The sequence below is a fragment of the Taeniopygia guttata genome, chromosome 4 (genome assembly GCF_048771995.1).
Source record: "Taeniopygia guttata chromosome 4, bTaeGut7.mat, whole genome shotgun sequence".
Lineage (NCBI taxonomy): Eukaryota > Metazoa > Chordata > Aves > Passeriformes > Estrildidae > Taeniopygia > Taeniopygia guttata.
This window is the reverse complement of record NC_133028.1, coordinates 23,195,974-23,212,748: the sequence shown is the minus strand read 5'-3', so window position 1 is coordinate 23,212,748 and position 16,775 is coordinate 23,195,974. Positions and strand designations below refer to the sequence as shown.

Below are 16,775 nucleotides of genomic sequence, written 5' to 3'. Positions count from 1 at the left end.
TGGTGCTATTTCAGTCTGCTAATACATAGTGCACATTATTCTGTCCCAGGGCCTATGAGGAGGTGGGTAAATCCTTCTTTTTGTTGCTGGTGTTACTTTTTAAGCTCTGCTTTTCATAGTGTATTGCTTATATGCTGTTTTGTCAAACCTGCATTAACAAGCCTTTCAGATTAACTCAGGTGCATAAAACTGCACATATAACATTGATTTGTTTCAGATATATTTAGTATTTTTGGTATAAAAGCGTGTTTTCAAATACGTCTCATAGTATGTTTCTTCTGCCTATGTGAAAGCATGTCTTCCTGCTGGTACAAGTAAATGTACTACCAATGCTCTGACTATTTGTGTGTGCTTATACTGTATTGAGATATTTAATGTGATGGAGTAAAAAGATGGATTGAAGGAAAAGTAACGGGCTTAAGTCATTATCATTACTTCTAGTTCTTGATGTAAGAAAATCCCCAAGGGTGTTGCAAAAAACTGAGGTTTATCCCTGAAATGTGTTTCCGGTGAGCTGAAATTGTTCCTTGTGGTAGGTAGCACCAGGAATGTGTGCTAAATGCCTTTCTGCCCTGGAAGCAGTCTTTCCTTAGGTTTCCTTCCTGACTGATCTCTTGGTACCATTCTTGTTTGTCATGTAGCATTGCTGTGGAAATAGGGTTGCGAAAGTGTTACTTACTTGGAGCAGGACAGTGAGCAGTCTCCCGGTCTGATGGGGCATTTTGATGTAGTGAAAACATTGCCATTCACATTGAGAGTGCAGGATCTTAGCACAGTACCCATCCTGACACAAGAATAGTAAGAATTGAGTAACACTAGCAAGCTTCTGCTTTTTGTGTCCATGTTTCATCATGGTCAGGTAAGTCCTGCGTGACCAATACTGCCTGTGATGGAATAACCACATCACTGGACAAGGAAAGGGTTGGGGATGTCATTTATGTGAAAGGCCTTTGACACAGTCTCCCACTACATTCTTGTTTCTAAATTGGAGACAGATGGATTTGATGGGTGGACTGTTGGATGGATATGAAAGTGGTTGGATAGTTGCATCCAGAGTTTACTGACCAATGGCTCAGAGTCCCAGGGGACATCAGTGATAAGTTCAGGGATCTGCGCTGGGGCCAGTGTTACTTAGTATCTTCATTAAAGACATAGATGAAGGGATCAAATACACCCTCAGCAAATTTGCCAATTACACCAAGCTGAGTGGTGCAGTTGACACTTTGAAAGGACAAGATGCCATCCAAAGAGACCTGGACAGGCTGGAGAAGTGGGGACATGGAAATCTCACAAGGTTTAACAAGCCCAAATACAGGATGCTGCATCTGGGTCAGTATCAGCACAGGCTGGGGAATGAACAGATCCAGAGCAGCCCTGCCAAGGAGGATTTGGTGGTGCTGTGGGTGAGAGGCTGGACATGACCCAGCCATGGCACTCACAGCCCAGAGAGCCAAACGTGTCCTGGGCTGCACCCAGAGCCCCGTGGGCAGCAGGGGAGGGAGGGGATTCTGTCCCTCTGCTCTGCTCTGCTGAGAGCCCACCTGCAGTGCTGCAGCCACCTCTGGGGTCCCAGCACAGGAGGGACATGGACCTGTTGGAGGAAGGCCACCAAGTTGATTAGAGGGATGGAGCACCTCCTGTGAGGGAAGGCTGAGAGAACTGGGATTGTTCAGCCTGGAAAAGAAAAGGATTCAGGGTGACCTAATTGTGCTCTTCAGTACTTGAAAAGGAACCTACAGGAAAGATGGGGTGAGACAATTTACAAGAGCATGTAGTGACAGGACAAGGGAGAATGGTTTCAAACTGAAAATGAGTAGGTTTAGATTTCATCTCGGGAAGAAACTCTTTACTGTGAGGGTGGTGAGGCACTGGAACAGGTTGCCAAGAGAAGCTGTGGATGCCCCATCCCTGGAAGTGTTCAAGGCCAGGTTGGATGGAGCTCTAAGCAACCTGGTCCAGTGAAAGGTGTCCCTGCCTAAGGCAGGGGAGTTGGAAATAGATGATCTTTGAGGTCCCTTCCAACCCAAGCCCTTCTGTGACTGTCAAGATATTTGCAATAATAGGGGCTTGGGGTTTTGTCTCTTAACTTCTGATAGGAAATATAATTTCAAACAGGAAAAATCTTTATCAATAAAAGATTTTCTGAAACTTGTTCTATCTGCCTCAAAGTTTCTGATTACCAGTAGCTAAATTTCTAAAAGGGAAGGTGACTGATTTTTTAGGTAACTAAAGGTTTCTAATTTTTTTACTCTTTAAATGACTGATAGTTGATTGGGCATGGGTTAACTGGCTTTCACTTCCATTGGTACAGATTTTTGAGAGATCTGAAAGGGACAAATCCCATTTGAAATTCTGGGAAGTAAAAAGGTTTTAACTCCTAATGAATAAACCATTGGAGTTCTTTGTTTGCATTGAAAATGGATAGAAAATAATACTCGTTTCCCTTCAAGTCAGTTTTTGTAGTACCTTGCTTCAGTCAGAAAATAAATAGAGCATTTTAAGGGGCACTTAAATGTGATGGAGTTTTACAGAGTAAAGGATGCCAGCTTTGAATTTCATTAATTTTTTTTTAGAGCATTTACAATTCTTTTCCCAAATACTTACATTCCTTTGTGAAACAGAATCATTCCATTATATTCTTTATAAAATATGATAATGAATTGTATTTCTTCAGGCTGGGTACCTGCTTTTCCTAAAGACAGAACTGGTCATGGATGTTTTTAGGCAGCATTTAAGAGAAATGTACCTTTTGTAATCATGTGGCACCAACAACATTTTGTGCTTTTGGTGAAATGTGTCTGGGTGTGGGAGGCAATAGCAGACCCTCCTAGATGAACAAAAGCCCTATCAATAGGGCAGAAGTTGGGAAAGGCTGTGTGTGCACAGGCCACCCTGTCTGCTCTGACCTGCTGTGGTGCCCCACAGCATTTACTGAACACTATGTGCAGGACACGGGAAATCTCTGATCCCACTCCTGCCCTTCTTCATGCCATAGCTGGGGGCCAAAGAGGAATTCCAGCTCTGCTAGGATTCCTGCAGAAACTTATGTCTCTACTAAGAAAAAATGTTTAGATATGGAATATGTGGGAGAAGTGCAGGTCCAAATCTAAAAATACAAACAATAAGAACCCATCAAACTCAGTTCTTCCTTTTGGTCATAAAAGGTAGCCACTTTCTTAACTGTTGTCCTGAAAGGAAGTTTTGTATGTGGCACTGACAATACAGAGAAACTGGCAGAGGAAATAAACTAATTTTTTCTCTTGTTTCTTGTCAGCAGTGGGAGTAGGCCTTTCCCTGTTCGAGGTGAACATTTCTTGTTTCTGGAGAGCATGATGTTTCTTGACCAGTTGCTGTAAGGAACAGCAAGAAATAGTTTATTAAATTTTAATATATATTGTGTTTAGGTATTAAACACAAAGTCAAAGCCAGCTTTAATATTTCATTTTCTGGCACACTAATGTTCTTAGCCACTTTTATTTGAATTTGGGATTTTTTTCATCATAAAGAAATTTTATTTCGGAACTTTCCTATTCGTAGCCATTTGTAAGAATTTTGATAGGTGCTTTTACAGAAATTTTGTGTCCAGAATGACTTTCAGGACTGGAGCCCACTCTTCTTGAAATTTAATTTGTTTAAGGTTTTATTGACATATTTTAAAACATAAGATTGTAGGAAAAGCAGTGTAGCTATTACTTGTAAGTAAATTCAGATTGCATGTGATGTTAAATAGCAGAAGATCAAAGTGACAAGCAGAAAGAACAAACTTATGAGTACATAATCAGATGTACAATATGTTTCAGGTGTAGAGATGTTCAGTGTAGGAAACATGCTTTGAGAGGTAGCATAAAAGATGTAGCATTTGCTGAAGAAGTACTAACACACAAGAAAAAACATTTTGAGACAAAACAAAAGCAGAACACAAGCTGAGAAGACCGTATTGTTGAGCTGGAAACTGCACTGCAACTCTTCGTGTATACATGCAAGCCCACAGTCCTTCCATTGATCATGGTAAAATCACCTGTTGTTACTAAACTAAGGTGAGAAATACCAAAACCATTCACTGACTGCAAAAGCAGTTTTCCCTGATTATGGGTTTGCCATCACCAGAAAAAAAGCTAGGGATCACATTGCTGCTTAGGTGGGTTAAGTGTTCATGAAGTTGATGAAATCCCAGTTTCTGGTGGGAAATTCTTCCAGAAGTTGTTGCTCATGAATTTCATTAATTAGTTGTATCTTCTAGTCCAAGAACCTGTATATAAAGCATATTTGATTTGTTGTGAAAGGTAGTATTTCAATTTTAAAATACTTTAGAAATTTTTTATGTCCCTGTATTTTGATCTATTTAAACCCCAAAATGGTCTGCAGGCCCTCCTTTTAACTCTTTTGCTTGTACTAATTTATTTGGGTAGTGTCTGCTTTGGAAGATGAAGAGATTTTCTAATGACACATGAGCAGATGATTTTCTAAGCTCAGCCATAATGAAAGGTTGATGAAATACAGAGATCTGCTGATGAAAGTTTAATCTGAGGATGTAGCTGCTATCTCATCTCAGGCAGAAGCATCTTCCAGGAGACTGTAATCACTCTCTCCATAGGTTACACTATTATCCTGACCTTTGGAATTTCTTATTTAACAACCCTGGGGTAAACAAAGGCTTCCTTATTTGGTTAACTTGGTTTGTGTAGTGATATTGTGTTTCATCCCTTGTTTTCAATTGATCAGTCAGTAAAATATGCTTGATTTTAAAAGGCCTGGAGTGCCTTCATAAAACTATGAACAAAAGCAGATTGCCAAAAATTGGTGGGTATGCATGTATGGGTACACTGAGCTCCTATGTTTGATATGTATATATGGTCATTAAAGGAAAATAACATCCAGCACACGTGCAACCCTTAGGCAGACTTGGTTTCTTAGGTGATACCTTGTGATTTTTAAAAGTCAAAAACCACTGTCCTTTGTACTCTTCCTTTCCTGCTCTACTGAAAACAGTCATGATGATTCATTTAGTGTTATTTGTAAATAAGAACAGTCCTTGCAGTTGCATAAATAGTTTGATTTCAAGATCATTAAGGTCATTGTCACATGGAGGTGTCATAGGTGTATCAGTGAATAATTGTCAGTGCTGTGTTTGCTTCTTAGCAAGCCATGCATGCCATGTTTTCCTCCTCATCGTTAAAAGCGTTTTTACAACCTCAGCCCACTGAGGCTGTAAAAGGGCTGCTCTTCTCACTTGTGAGCAGCATGACTGTACATTAATCATTCCTCACGTTGGGTTTTGTCTCTCCTCCTGGACTGCTGGTGCATGCCCTTTGCTTTCTGAGCAGCTCACTAACAGGAAAGAGAGAAAAGGCAATGGCTCATCAGTTTTGTAAATGAGATTCCGTTAGCACATTTCCCTCAATCCTCCTTTATCTTCATTGCTCTCCCACCAGTCCAAAGCCCGCCTCAAATTTTAAAAAATCTAAAGGACTTTAACTGCCTGAAAGATCACTATTTCTTCTCTCCTGGTGAGTTCATACAGCAGCAGTTCATATCCAGCTGAAATATTCTGTGGTCAGCTGGCAAGGAGGGGTGCTGGTGAATTCAGGAGACATCTTTGATGGGTCTGAATATGGAACTGAATGTGGTGTGGACCTGATATGTTGGACATAACACATAACATGTGTCCATTCATCCATTAGCTTTGTCATCACATGGAGCAGGTTTGTTTTCAATGCATAGTTTGTGTGTTTTTCTGACAGGCAGAGGAAGGAGCCTGGTTGCTTTTGGTTCTGAAGCAATGGGAGAGGCACATTCTCTGATATTAGGGTTTTCTGACCACAGACACTCTGACTGACTGGATGATGTGAATGTATTGTGGTCCATAATAATGCCCATTTTATCAGGTGGAGATGTCCATTGCCCTGCTGCTCTGAACTGCTGCTGTTTTTCAGCTGCCTAGACATAGGAATAAAATGAAGCTCAGATTCAGAAAGGGGAGAAAGCCAGACAGAGCTTTGAAGAAAGTAGAACAATGGATGCACCAAAGCTGAGGCTCAAGCTGCCTCAGAAGGGAGAGCAGACGACTGAATGAATAGATGCCCCAGGTCAGATGGATGTAATCCTCTAAGGCTGAAAGAGAAGAGAGTCCCGATAACAATATGAATTACCTGAGCTCTGTTATCTCAGGAGCTGTTAGGACAGGAGAAAACTTTTGGGGTGATATAAGAGAAAAATGGGACAAATCTGTGGCAAATGAGGACGATATGATGTAAAGTTATGGCTCAAATTCCTCAGAATATGGGGAAGTAAAAACAGTATGCTGTCTTGCTTTTTCCATGGCTAACAAAAATGTCAGGGTTTCAGAGGTGTTTCACATCTGTGCTGTCCACTGACTTCAGTAGGATCTCTGCACATTCAGTGTCTTTGACAATCAAGTATCTCAATTCAGATTTAGTGGTTTCTAGATGCATCGTTCAGGAAGGTGTTTAAGTTTTTTTTGATTGCCTTCCCTCTGAGGTGATGATTGAATGTGCTCCGAGTCTTTCTTCAATTCTATGAGAGAAGCTTATCAAAGTGCACAAGATAATGAATAATAAACTTTCTTTTCTGCATTAGCGACATGGTGAAGAAAAGCAGAAAATAAATTAAAACTGAAATGGTGTTTGCACCTGCTCTTCTGAAAAGATTACACCTCTCAAAGAATGTGTAATTTCAGCTGAGCTCTTCAATCTCTGAAACACCATTAATCAATATCACCTATTCCCTTCGGTCCCTGTAACCTTGGAATAAGGACAAAACATACTGTAAGGAATCACATAAATAGGGCATAGGTGAAGGATTACACTGGAGGAAAAGGATTTTACTGGCTTTTCTGACCTCTCTTCTTAGCTGGGTTTTTGCAGTTATCTTTTCTTTTTTCTTGTTCCCTAAGCCAGCTGCATTTGGAGACCATTTTCTGTATATTTTGGTAGCATTTTCTCTTCTCACTAAGAAATAGTTTAAGTAGTTATTTATGCAAAACTTCTCATTTATATCCAAAAGTTCTGGCATTATTGTTTGGAGGTGCAGTGTGTTCTAGGAGGGAGTAATGAAACAATACAGCTGTGAAAGGGGGAATCCAGTCAAGCTTACAATTAATATATTTTAAAGCAAACACAGTCAAGTGGGTGCAAAAAGCTGCATTCATACTTTGATTCATTAAACTGGTTTATTTTAGCTTTGGGATTTAACATGAAAGACAGAGTAGACTGAAGATGCATTGCAATAGGCTGGCATTAACTCGAAATATTATATAATTTGAAACACCTGTAGCTTTGCACCAGTGGTTTTCTGTTGCTGGTGGCTTCAGCTGGGACAGCATCCCTCTATCCTTTTTGAGTTATCTCACTAATGAAATGAAAAATTATTACATAGAAACACAGAATCAATTGGGTTGGAAAAGATCTCTGAGATTATTGAGTCCAACCTTAGAGCAATCACCATGGTCTCAACTAGACCGTGGCACCAAGTGCCACATCCTGTCTTGAACCCCTCCAGGGATGGTTACCCCACTACCTCCCTGAGCAGTCCATTGCAATGCCTGGTCACTCTTTCTGGGAACAAATTCCTTCTGATCTCCAACCTGAACCTTTTTAAATAGCAATTGAAATTATTCAACTGTAAAAGTTTCAGCTAAGACAAATGATATATCTAGACGTGGACTACAAATAAGCACTGTGATGTAGTCAGGTTGTCTCAATTAATAAGATGGCATATTGACCTAGTCCCTGGCTTAAAGCCTTTATACAAATTTGTGCTGGAAAATCTCCACACATTCTCTGTTATTTCAGCTATTAAACTCAAACACTTCAGGATACAGCTAGAGTAATCCATGAATTTAAGTGGCTATCACAGAGGTCCCTTGAGAACAGCTGAGCTACTGTGAATGTGTCTGTGGCTCAGGAGAGCTACTGCCTGCCATTTTGAGGTGGAAATCTGATGAGTTCTTCTACTGTTCTTTTCTCTGCATGTTAATGGAAGAGTTGCTATGTCCAGGCTGGATTTCTGTAAGTAAATGCTGCTTCAACTCCATGGCAAAACAGTGATGCAAGTGATGCAGAAAGCAGCTGCTGTCCAGCTCTGTACCTGCCAACAGAAAACATTCATCTTCCTCCCAGACTCTCTACAACCCTCCTAGATTTTAACACCCAGTTAGAAGCTTTGATCTTACCTCACAGTCAAAGATGGTTTCAACTTACCTTATTTACAGTGTGTGGTCATCACTTGGGTGCATACTCCTTCTGTTGATTCCTCTCCAAGGAGGTTGTGCAAACAAAAACCACCAACTTCCTTCCCAAACCAGCTGGCGTCAATAGAAGGTGCCTGCATTTCATTCACCCCCTTTATCTTCAGCAGTGCTGAAGTTACTCTTAATTGCACATCTCTCAGAGGCTATATCATAGAGGGATCCACCTATGGAATAAATGGCTGTCAAATAATTAAATAACTCTTTTATTAAAAACATAACAAAACAAAAAATATTCAATAGCAACTTTTTTGTATTCTTTCATTCTCATCTCAAGACCTTTTCTAGTCTAAGGTCTCTGTAGCAGATGAGAGAAAACCAAATTAGTCCACTAGTGATTTCACTTTGTTAGTCTACTGTATATTAGTAGTACTGTATATTAGTACTGTGTGTACTAAGGTGGACATATAAAAATCCTCTGCAACGTTGATTGTAGTACATTTGTATGACCAGTAAAACACTTTTCTGTTGTGTAGTGGTTCACTTGAAAATGTCAGCCTTTTGCAAGACATGTAATTATTTTGCTTATTGTTTTCTATTGTAAGCAAGACTTTGAAAAAATTGTTACTGGGCAAATAATTTCAGAAAAAATAATTGAGAGGGAAAATACTTTTGCAGTAGAAAGTATTTAATTCAATTATTTCACTGTTCTGCAAGTTAATAAAATATGGGAGATTCACAACTTTCCAATGTAGCAAATTAAAAAGCAAAAGTACAGAGAGAAAGTGACCTGTGTAGCTCTTCTTCCTGTCCAAACATCTTATGCCAATATTGTACTGGTGTGTTAGAGAGAGAGTAGGATGTTTCTATATATACACCTTTAGTGTGTGTATATTTATATCCACCTACATAAAAACAATTTTGATGTTTGCATGAATATTTTTCTGATATCAAGGGGATTTGGGACATCTCTAAGTATTTGTAGCCCACTTGAATGTCTTCTGGTATTTGCTATATGCAATAGTAAAATGAGGTACAGGCTGTGACCTGTGTCTCTCTATGCACAGTCACAAATTCGACTACCTGTACTTATATAATAACTTGAAATGTGCCTCTAAGAGGATTTTTCTGCTATCAGTTTAGCTCTTCAATTATTTAAGTGTCACATCTATCTCTGGATGCTTTTTCACATTTGCTGCTAGATGATTGTAATTCAAATATTTATATGCAGTGCATTTTTATGTAAATCATAGCATCTTATCCATTCCATGTAGTTAGAAAACATTTTCACTTCAGGATTTTAATTCTGAGAATAGTATGGTGGCTTCTTTCCTAACACTGGCTCCACCAGGGAAAAGGGCCTTTGTTAGGGGTATTCAGCACAATTTCGCCTGTGGCAATGGAGGTAGTTTGTCTGCTGAAGCCTCTTTGATATGTGCAGATTGATCAGCAGAAATTTAAACACTAATTTAAGCAAATTAAAATAGTTTTGTCAACAGATAATTTAAATGTCTTAAACATTTAGGAATTTATTTACTGACTGACTTGGTTGTCAATTTAGAAATTGTTACATTAACATCTGTATCTTTTTTAAAAAATTGTGCCGAGTGACATTGAAAAATTCATGTGCATTATATCTCTTCTGATGACAGTCATTTTCACACAAATGCTGTTTGTCTTAATCCCATAACAATGCTTTCAATTTCTAATTTGAATTGATGCATTAAGCATAAAACTCAATTATCTCTAAAATGTCGATATTTTATTGCTTGAAGTTCCCCTCTCCCCACCTTGATTAATTTCCAAGTTGGCTGGATGTACACTTGTGCCCTGAGTTGGACCAAATTCCCCTTATAATTGATGGGAAGTTTTCTATTAGCTTCACCATGAGTTGAGTTAGTCCATAACTTACAGAGGTGGACTGCCAAAACCTGAATATTGCTCAGCAAAATCAAAGTAGTACCTCTGGGGCCATCAGTATTTCTTTAGCAGGACTAAGGTTCTCATACAAGCAAAAAGTAGCAGGGAGAAAAGTAAGGAGCCTACAATGATTTTTAAAAGCGTATGAAAGTGTTAAAGATCTGCAAGGTGGCTGACTTCTGTATTTGACATAGTGTTCTCCTGATCCTGTGTTTAACAACAACAAAGTGAGTTTTTCCACTTCAGACAAGACCCTGTGAAAGTCAGCTTGCCTGTGTTCTGGGATACCACCTACTGGCACAGCAGTGGTTGTAATGGTGCTGTATTTGCCAACAAGATGCAGAAAGAGTACTGTAGATTACTTACAGAATTATTTTTTATTAGCTCAGATTGGAAGGGCCTGCCTGGGTCCTTATGGCAGACAATCTTAGAGCAGTGAATGTCCTTCCTTTGGAAAGCTATCACAGGTGTAGTTCAGTTTGCTAAGGGTAAATTGAATTGCATTTGCTTTGCAGATGTGTTTCATGAGTCCTTCTTCATCAATTAAAAAGTTTATTTTCTGCCTGTTCCTTTTTTGCAGTGTCTGAAGAAACTCAAGAAACTTCATATATGTATCTCCAACAATGTAGATATGTGTTTAAGTTGATAGTTCCCAAGATAAAATAAATTACTAAGAAAGATTCCAATTTTTTTTTTTTTCTATTTGGAGGACACTTGTGTGTATTTATTTAATTAATTATTAATAGCTTTTCATCTCTGCTTTTGCTCATCCACCATCAGGAACATAATGAGATGGATTAGACAAGCAAACTGAGCAATTGTTCTTGCCCTCTGTTCATTTATGGAGTACATACATGGCTTCAGGAGCCTTCATGTAAAAAAGACAAACAAAGCTCTTCTAGAGTTTTGCCAACTCAGGTATTCACAAATGCTACATTCATTTTATATCTTTGGAATGTTTAGGATTCAAGGTAGTATTTCAAATTTTCTTCATCTATCCATGGATTTTGGAAATTCATTTTGTGATGTGTATGGAAATTCACATATACCCGCCTGAATCCAGGATTTCAACCCTCTGAAATGTTTCCTCACTTGCCTCTCACCTTTTCTCCTCTTTTCAAAAATAACAGGAAATTTCAGATAACTTAGAAGATTGGCACTGCTGTTACTGTGTGACAATTTGTGATGGAAGTAGATGATCACGATGAGGGGAGGTTTTAAGTTTCTAGGTTGTTAAAGACTAAAGAATATTGTAGTGCTCTGAGGTTTGCAAAAGGGACATTTTTTGTTTCCTGGAAGAGCCAAAATGTTTTGTGGCAGGGATAGGACAGGTGCTTCAGAATAGCAAAAGGCAGGGCTAGTTTGGGAAGTATTTGTTTCTCTTCCTGTGGGCCAGAAGTGGAGCTTTTGAGTGCTGCAGTAACATGAGCTGGGATGCAAACCTGCTTCAGCTTTTACCCCAAGTGTAGGACTGCAAGGGTACAGCTGTGAGCCAGCAAAATACACTCTTGGTCTCACAGTATGAATATGTTGCTATAATATAATTTTCCTTTTGCTCAAACTGAAGCAAACTGCAACCTGAATCCAAGTTGCATACTCATAAACTCATTTTCTTTTTTCCTCGAAATTTTGTGTGTGTGAAACCCTTGGATCCAGTCCTTGCCACATGCTCAGGATGAGTATGAGGCTCTCAGATGCTGACAGTGTTTTTGTTTCTTCAGCCCATCTATAGGTCTGTTAGAATTACACGGGCTGTGTGTGATGGGGCACTTGGTATTTCACTCTGAGATACAGATTCTGGCCATGCAATGGGAATATTTGATCAGTTTAGGGAGAGCATGATCCCACCTGTGTCTAGAGGATAAGCTAATTTCATTTACTCAGGTGCCCTGCTGTTCACTGGCAGTTTAACCAGAGAATTGGGCACATTATTGCTACCAAGTGCATGGAGATGTACCCAGATGCTTTAAATACCCATTCCCTCATTATGAGCTTGGCTGAACCTCATCCCCAGTGAGGAACACGGCAGCCTGGGAAACAGACCCCAGCTGTGGACCCCGAGAGGGCAGCACAGGATAGCTGGGAGAGCCTAGAACAACACAGGTGTCATTTATACACCAGGCATGCCCCAAAACACCCCTTCTACCTTGATTTGGCATTTTTGGCAGCGCAGGACTTGAATTTCTCAGCTCTTCATGAGCTGAGAGCTCTCGTGGGCTGTTTTGACCTTGCCAGGGCTGGCTGCTGGTGATGTTTTTGTCAGTGTAAATTTGACCTGTTACAGGCTTTTGCAGCCTGCAGGTAAATTGCAGTACAAAGATCCTTCCTGCCAAGGGATTTGGCTGTAAGTTTGCAGTGCCTGGCTGGCAGTGGGAAATGGGACTCAGTGTGGTGATTGTGCTGGAAATCTTTCCACTATGTTTTTGGTAGCAGTTGTTGCTAGGGAGAGCTTGTCAGCCAAACTTGGCATCTGGTGGGGAGTTCTGTGACTTCCAGGACTGGTCTCAAAGCTTATTGATGATTATTCTTTACAATACAGTTCATGAAAGAAGACTTCTGTGTGAGCTTCACCTTTCATTTTCAGAGTAAAACTTGTCCAAGTAAACTGGGAGAAATCAGAAACCAGATGCCACTGCCATTATTACCCTGAAGCCTATAACTAAAATTTTTAATTCATGTTTGAATTCACATTTTTATGTGTGATTGAGAATTGGTAAGGCTAAGTTTTGCCACAGCAACACAGTTGTAGTTATCAATCAAATTGTTTGTGCACAAATGGGAAGAGATTTGTCTCAGACTGTTTTTCATTTTCAGAAACTGCCTGCTGGTCAAGCCCTGGGAGATTTTCCTATATCTGGTGGCAGAGGTAAATCTGTTGCCGTTTTCTTATGTATCAACTGGAAGTAACAAACTTGGAGGAACAGAGGGTGTGGGGCAAGGGAAGATGCAATGCTGAAAGCAGGGCAAATTATTCCTTGAAACATACTTATATCTAGCCATATCTATACTGACAGGTGCACAGGCAGTATGTGTGGCATCTAACAAAATATCAGAACCAACACAGGATTAGAATTTAACCCCAGTTCACTTTTTGAAAAGCCAACTAATAACTTGAAAGCTGAGATTTAGTTCTAATTATACTTTTTTTACACGTTTATAAAGTTTTGCCGAATCTCTTTTTCTCCCTTCGGACTGAAGGATGATCAGAGAAGAGCAGTTCTCTCCCACAAACTCTTCCAGCATATTAAAATGGCAAAATCTGGCTTCTCTCCTTAGAAGCCTTCCAAGTAGAAGTCTGACTCATTGTTCTCATGAGTGCTGTTTTTTGGCCAGCTGGAAGGCTACCATACCCTCTTGTATTCTCCTTACCAAGACTAAAAGAGGACAACAGCAATGAAGAGGGTTGTTGTAATAGTTAATAGTTATCAAATTAATTGTGTCGTCATTTTCAAATGTAAAGAAATTACATGGAATGCATATTGGAACCTAGATTGTAAATGTATTGTGTTTATATTTTACCCCATTAACCAGTTTCAGGTGCCATTTTGTTTGTCCATAAAATACCCCTTTCTTTCCGCACAAATTAATTCCACACTTGTGTCAAGACTTTTGAGAAATTACTTGGATAGTGCAAAAATTGTTACATGGCTTTGACTTCTTCTTAGCACTGGGCATTCAGCACATCCAAGGAGGAGCTGGAGCTTTTTTATCTTAGGCAGCATCAACAGATTTGTTTATTAAATTCCCTCCTGTTACTCCCTGGAAATCAGTGGAAAGCTTTTGGGATGGCACAGGTTGTTGCTCGAGCATAATTGGTCCTGCCAAACCTTGTTGATGATAAGCTGGAGGAAAGGAAGGAAGGAATCCATCCCACTACACTCACAGGGTATATTTAGGTGGTGAAAAAAAACATCCTGCTCCTTATGCATCTGTGTGGCTGAAAGAAGTGATTGCCAGAAAATTGTCTTTAACTGCTTTTCACCCTCTCAGCTCTGCTGGTGGAAATATCCATGGTCAAGTTCCTTGCTCAACTTTCACTCACACTGGGCTCAAGTAATTTAGAGAGTTGTTGGTGGGCATTTTCATGTTGGTTCATTTTCCTGGGAGATGACAGGTATGATCCCATAGATAGCTCTGCTGACACATTTGAAGGAGAAATTCCCCTGGATGGAGAAGAGTGACTTGCAGGGTAGTGACCCATGTCCTTGCAAACTTGGGGTTGTTCCTTGGTCAGAGTTTGCCTTGCCCCAGTCTTCCCCCTGCACCAAGGAGAAGTGATGTGCAATGCTGCTGGTAGTTGTGAAAGCTGAATAACCTGGAATGGGTTGGTATGTTTTAAGTGCAGTCTCTGCCAGAAGCAGCTCTTTGTTGCTGATTAAGTGCATTTGATGGGGATTTTTGATAAAAACTGGTGCTCCAGGAACCTTACCTTGAGTGCAAGGAACACCTCTAAATTGGATTTACTATTACTGCGTGTGTGCGTTCTGGAAAATCAAATTATTTTTGTGTTTGTTTTTACAGATCAAGGATAAATCTCACTTCCAGCATAAGCAGATGTAATTTCATTGAAGTAAATGTAGTTGTTACTCGTGTCTGAATTTTTGGATTTAGCTGTAAATCTTGTTGCCTTTTTAAGGAGACTTTCTGTCTCAACTGCATTCAGTACAGAGCTACGTTGTGAATGCTTTGCAGAGGTTTTGGAAAATTGAGAGGGGCAAGACTCCCTGTGCACTTCAGCTTTCCCCAAAAGAAAAAGATCTTTGTCACAAAAGATTAGTCTTTGAAGTTTACTGGCTAGAAACACAATGCATAGCAGCGATGCGAGAGACCTGCTGCGGGTCAGAGCGCGGGGAGCGCGCAAGGGGCAGAAGGATGGGAAGGGAGGAAAAGACACACCCCTGCTGGAGCCGGCCTTCCAGGGAGAAGCACCCACTCACTCACAGCTGGATCCAGCAGACACAAGCATGCACAGTCCGTGGGGAGAGTGGGAGCTGGCATGATGCGCTTCAGTTCGATGCAAAATGAATGAGCTGCTGTTCTCAGGGATATTTGGCCCCGTCGCTGAAGTGCGAGTACGCGGCTGCATCAAGTGCGCCGGCACCGCGGGATGCCTAGGTACACACTGACGGAGATGGGGATTGACTTGGGTGTTTCGTATGACGTGCCTGGCATTTAATTCCTGTTAGCTGCAACAAAAAGGTAAGAAACTTAAGAAGTGACAAGGAAAAAACCTCAGCCCTTCCCCCTTCCACCCCCAGACAACAGTTTTGCATTAGTGTAGCCTTTGTCTCGAGCTGTATTTTCAAAGCTATGGTCTGTTAGTCTAAAGCAACTGTGTGGATGCCTGCAAGGCAAATTACAGCTCCTAGTGTGACAAAGGCAAGTCAGATTTCTTTTCTCCAAGAGCTGACACTTAACAACCTTCAGGAGAGCACTGTAGCAGAAATGCTGGACTGTGTGCAGAGCGGTAAGTATTTGATGCTGTTCTCCCTCTCCTTTATCCCTTCAGATGTTGCTCATTTGAGCAGTAAGCTAACTATGGATCCTGATGATTAATAGGTTTGGGGGGCTGTGTTCAGCTCAGAATTACATGTTCCTAAACTGGCTGAGGTTACTGACTGCATACTGACCAGCCTGATTCTGTAGAGGCTGATCATACTTTGTTTTTCCTGGTAATGCCATGCTAATATATGAAAAGATGTAGTAGTTAAGAACAGCTAAAGCGAAGAAAGCTCTGTGTGTTTTTGCTCTCAACATACACCACCTATATAATTATTTATGTCTAATTCCCAACTAACTTCTAGCTAGACAGTCTGGGCTTTCTTTTTTTCAGCCCATAATTGACAATGAAGATTGAACAATCTGTGTAAATCTTCAAAAGACATGAACATGTTTAATGGCAAAAGTATTGCACTACATGTGGGTATACATGCATGTTAAATATATTTAGTTGAAGTGAAATGGTTAACAGCTCTTTTGACAGAAGAGGAAACTTCATGATTAAATGTAATCTATTACTTTGAGGTCTCTGTGCTTGCTTAATCCTATCTGAATTTACCAAGAAACTGCAGCAGGAGAAATTTCATTGATTTGTTAATTGATATATAGCTTTGAATCCTTATTATGCTGAGTACGTGGGGCAGGAAGGGAGGCAATCACATTTATCTTTTTCTTTAAACTCAGCAGCTTCAGTCTTCTGTTAGGTTTCTTGCATGTTTTGGAACCTCATTGCTCTCCCTGTTCTGTGCAGTAATTTTTGCTTTCTTAAAGGATAGCTGAGTCTATGAGGGGAGTACATTATCTGTTCCATCTTTTAAAACTATGGCTTTAATTATGTTCTTGTAGCTGTTGCTTTGTTGTTAATGTAATTATAGTAACTCGTGAGTGAGGAAAAAAACATTATTTAGCCCTGGAGCATTTCTCAGTAAAAAGTGGCCTATTTATTTTCATAAGGATTTAAAAGAGAAAAAGGGAAAGATAGTGGGGTTTTCTTATATAATACCACTTATAATTTTTAAGTGTTTTTTTTTTTTTTTAAGTTTTAGTTTCTTTTTCTTTAAATGCAGGTTACTTTTCCCTTTGACAACAGGGGGTGTATATACATAAACCCTTTCTATGAAGAAATTTTAAACTTAGATCTATTGTAATA

General features: G+C 39.9%; 1 protein-coding gene across 14 annotated transcripts in view; it reads left to right on the top strand.

Annotated features, from left to right (window-relative positions):
- The window catches only part of APBB2 (amyloid beta precursor protein binding family B member 2), a 166,876-nt gene that overhangs the window by 127,344 nt on the left and 22,757 nt on the right, over nucleotides 1–16,775 (top strand). The window contains exon 1 of one of the 14 annotated variants that reach the window (XM_012573635.5): nucleotides 14,969–15,325. The exons of 11 other annotated variants lie outside the window; for them this stretch is intronic. Coding sequence is in view for 1 of the 3 variants with exons in the window: in XM_012573634.5 (XP_012429088.1) it covers nucleotides 15,234–15,241 (8 nt within the window). In the remaining 2 variants the exon portion in view is untranslated. Of the gene's footprint in view, nucleotides 1–14,968; nucleotides 15,326–15,357; nucleotides 15,594–16,775 lie in introns of those variants that run through there. 2 more of the 14 variants (XM_012573634.5, XM_012573636.5) reach the window with 2 other exon arrangements.